The sequence below is a fragment of the Mastigoproctus giganteus genome, chromosome 3 (assembly GCF_048544385.1).
Source record: "Mastigoproctus giganteus isolate SK-2022 chromosome 3, ASM4854438v1, whole genome shotgun sequence".
Taxonomy (NCBI): Eukaryota; Metazoa; Arthropoda; class Arachnida; order Uropygi; family Thelyphonidae; genus Mastigoproctus; species Mastigoproctus giganteus.
In genome coordinates, this window is record NC_143577.1 from 116,005,587 (window position 1) to 116,007,546 (window position 1,960).

General features: G+C 35.9%; 1 protein-coding gene across 1 annotated transcript; it reads left to right on the forward strand.

The window, feature by feature from the left end:
* Rbbp5 (retinoblastoma binding protein 5) lies at window positions 1-1,704 on the forward strand. Its single transcript, XM_090370076.1, has one exon. The coding sequence runs from the start codon at window positions 118-120 to the stop codon at window positions 1,702-1,704; it is 1,587 nt and encodes a 528-aa protein (XP_090226202.1). The 5' UTR covers window positions 1-117.
* The last annotated feature ends 256 nt before the right edge of the window (window positions 1,705-1,960 follow it).

A 1,960-nucleotide genomic window follows, 5' to 3' on the forward strand; every position in this document is an offset into this window, starting at 1 on the left:
CAGAATGTCGAGTTATTTTTCGCAATATACAGTGTGCTCTCATCAATTATATCTATCAATTTAGATATATTTGCTCGATATCTCACTTTATAATGAAAAAGTAGTCAACGAAGTAAAATGAATTTAGAACTTTTGGAATCTTTTGGGCAGAATTATCCGGAAGAATTTGATGGCGCTCTAGATTGTATTAGTTTGGCCGTTACTTGTGCATTTAATAAGCATGGGACTTTATTGGCCGTTGGGTGTAACGATGGACGTATTGTTATTTGGGACTTCTTGACGAGAGGCATAACAAAAATTATCAATGCTCACGTTCATCCTGTATGTTCTTTGTGTTGGAGTAGGAGTGGACATAAATTACTCACTGCTTCAACTGACAATAGTGTGTGCATTTGGGATATTGTAAGTGCGGAGTGTGATCAGCGTTATCGGTTTCCATCCCCAATATTAAGAGTTCAGTACAATTCTCGAAATGAAAATATGCTCCTTGTATGTCCAATGAAGCATGCTGCAGTGATTGTCAATACTGATGGATCCCATGCTGTTGTACCACTGGATGATGAATCTGATTTGAATATTGTGGCATCGTTTGACAGAAGGGGAGCCTATGTATACACTGGCAATGCAAAAGGTAAAATTCTTGTATTTTCAGTTACAGATTTGGAGCTTTTAGCATCATTTCGGGTAACTACTGGAACATCAAATACTACTGCTATAAAATCAATTGAATTTGCTCGAAGGAGTGACTGTTTTCTTGTGAACACTGCAGACAGAATTATCCGTGTGTACGAAAGTAAAGAGGTGTTAGCTTGTGGAAGAGATGGAGAACCAGAGCCAATCCAGAAGCTTCAGGATTTGGTAAACAAAACCATGTGGAAGAAATGCTGCTTTTCTGGGGATGGAGAATATGTATGTGCTGGCTCAGCACGTCAACATGCCCTCTATATATGGGAAAAAAGTATTGGAAACTTAGTGAAAATCCTTCATGGAACTAAAGGAGAATTACTTCTTGATGTGGTATGGCATCCTGTAAGACCAATAATTGCTTCCATTTCTAGTGGTGTTGTTTCAATTTGGGCACAGCCACAAGTGGAAAACTGGAGTGCATTTGCTCCTGACTTTAAGGAATTAGATGAGAACGTTGAATATGAAGAAAGAGAGAGTGAATTTGATTTAGAAGATGAAGATAGAAGTCCACAGTTGCATCTTGAAAAGCAAGAAGAAGATGGAGAAGTAGATGTAGTCACTGTTGAACCTATTGCAGCATTTTGTAGCAGTGATGAAGAGGCTGAGGATAATCATGCACTTCTGTATCTTCCCATTTCCCCAGAAATTGATGAACCTGAAGAAGGATGGGGACCTGGAGGTGAAAATCCATCAGAGGATCAAAGTTTAAAAAGACCTGCACCACCTACAAATCAGCAACCAAAAAAAAAGCGCACAAAAACAGTTGATGTTGAATTAAAAGATGCACCCAAAGATGAAACTCATCCATTACTTAATGTCAAATCAAAAGAGAAGGTGCATCAACAACCAAGAAAAGTAGGTAGACCAAAACTTCATAAAACATCAGCTATACATGATACAAAAGTGACTCATCACAACAAGCATAGTAAAGGAGAAAGATTCAGAGAAAAAAAGACTATTGAATCTAATGTTTCAGAACCAGAAACTAGACAATGTGATAATTCTGTTAATGTTTAGATTACTATGGCTTTTATATGATCTTATATTTTAATAATGTATTTAAAAACATTGTCATAATAGGGAATAATAAATGTGGTTAAATTCCCATGATATGTAGGCTTTAGTTTAATACTGCATACATAAACTGAAATTAATGCCATTTGTGCAGCAGTGTATGTTTTATAATAATAATAACAATGCACATGACACTATTATGCAAAGCAAAAAAAAAATGTATAATTATTATTATTATTATTATTATTAGCCATATGGT

Bases quoted from the DNA above. Each gene is read 5' to 3' on its own strand.
- Rbbp5 (XM_090370076.1), top strand. From the start codon at position 118: ATGAATTTAGAACTTTTGGAATCTTTTGGGCAGAATTATCCGGAAGAA.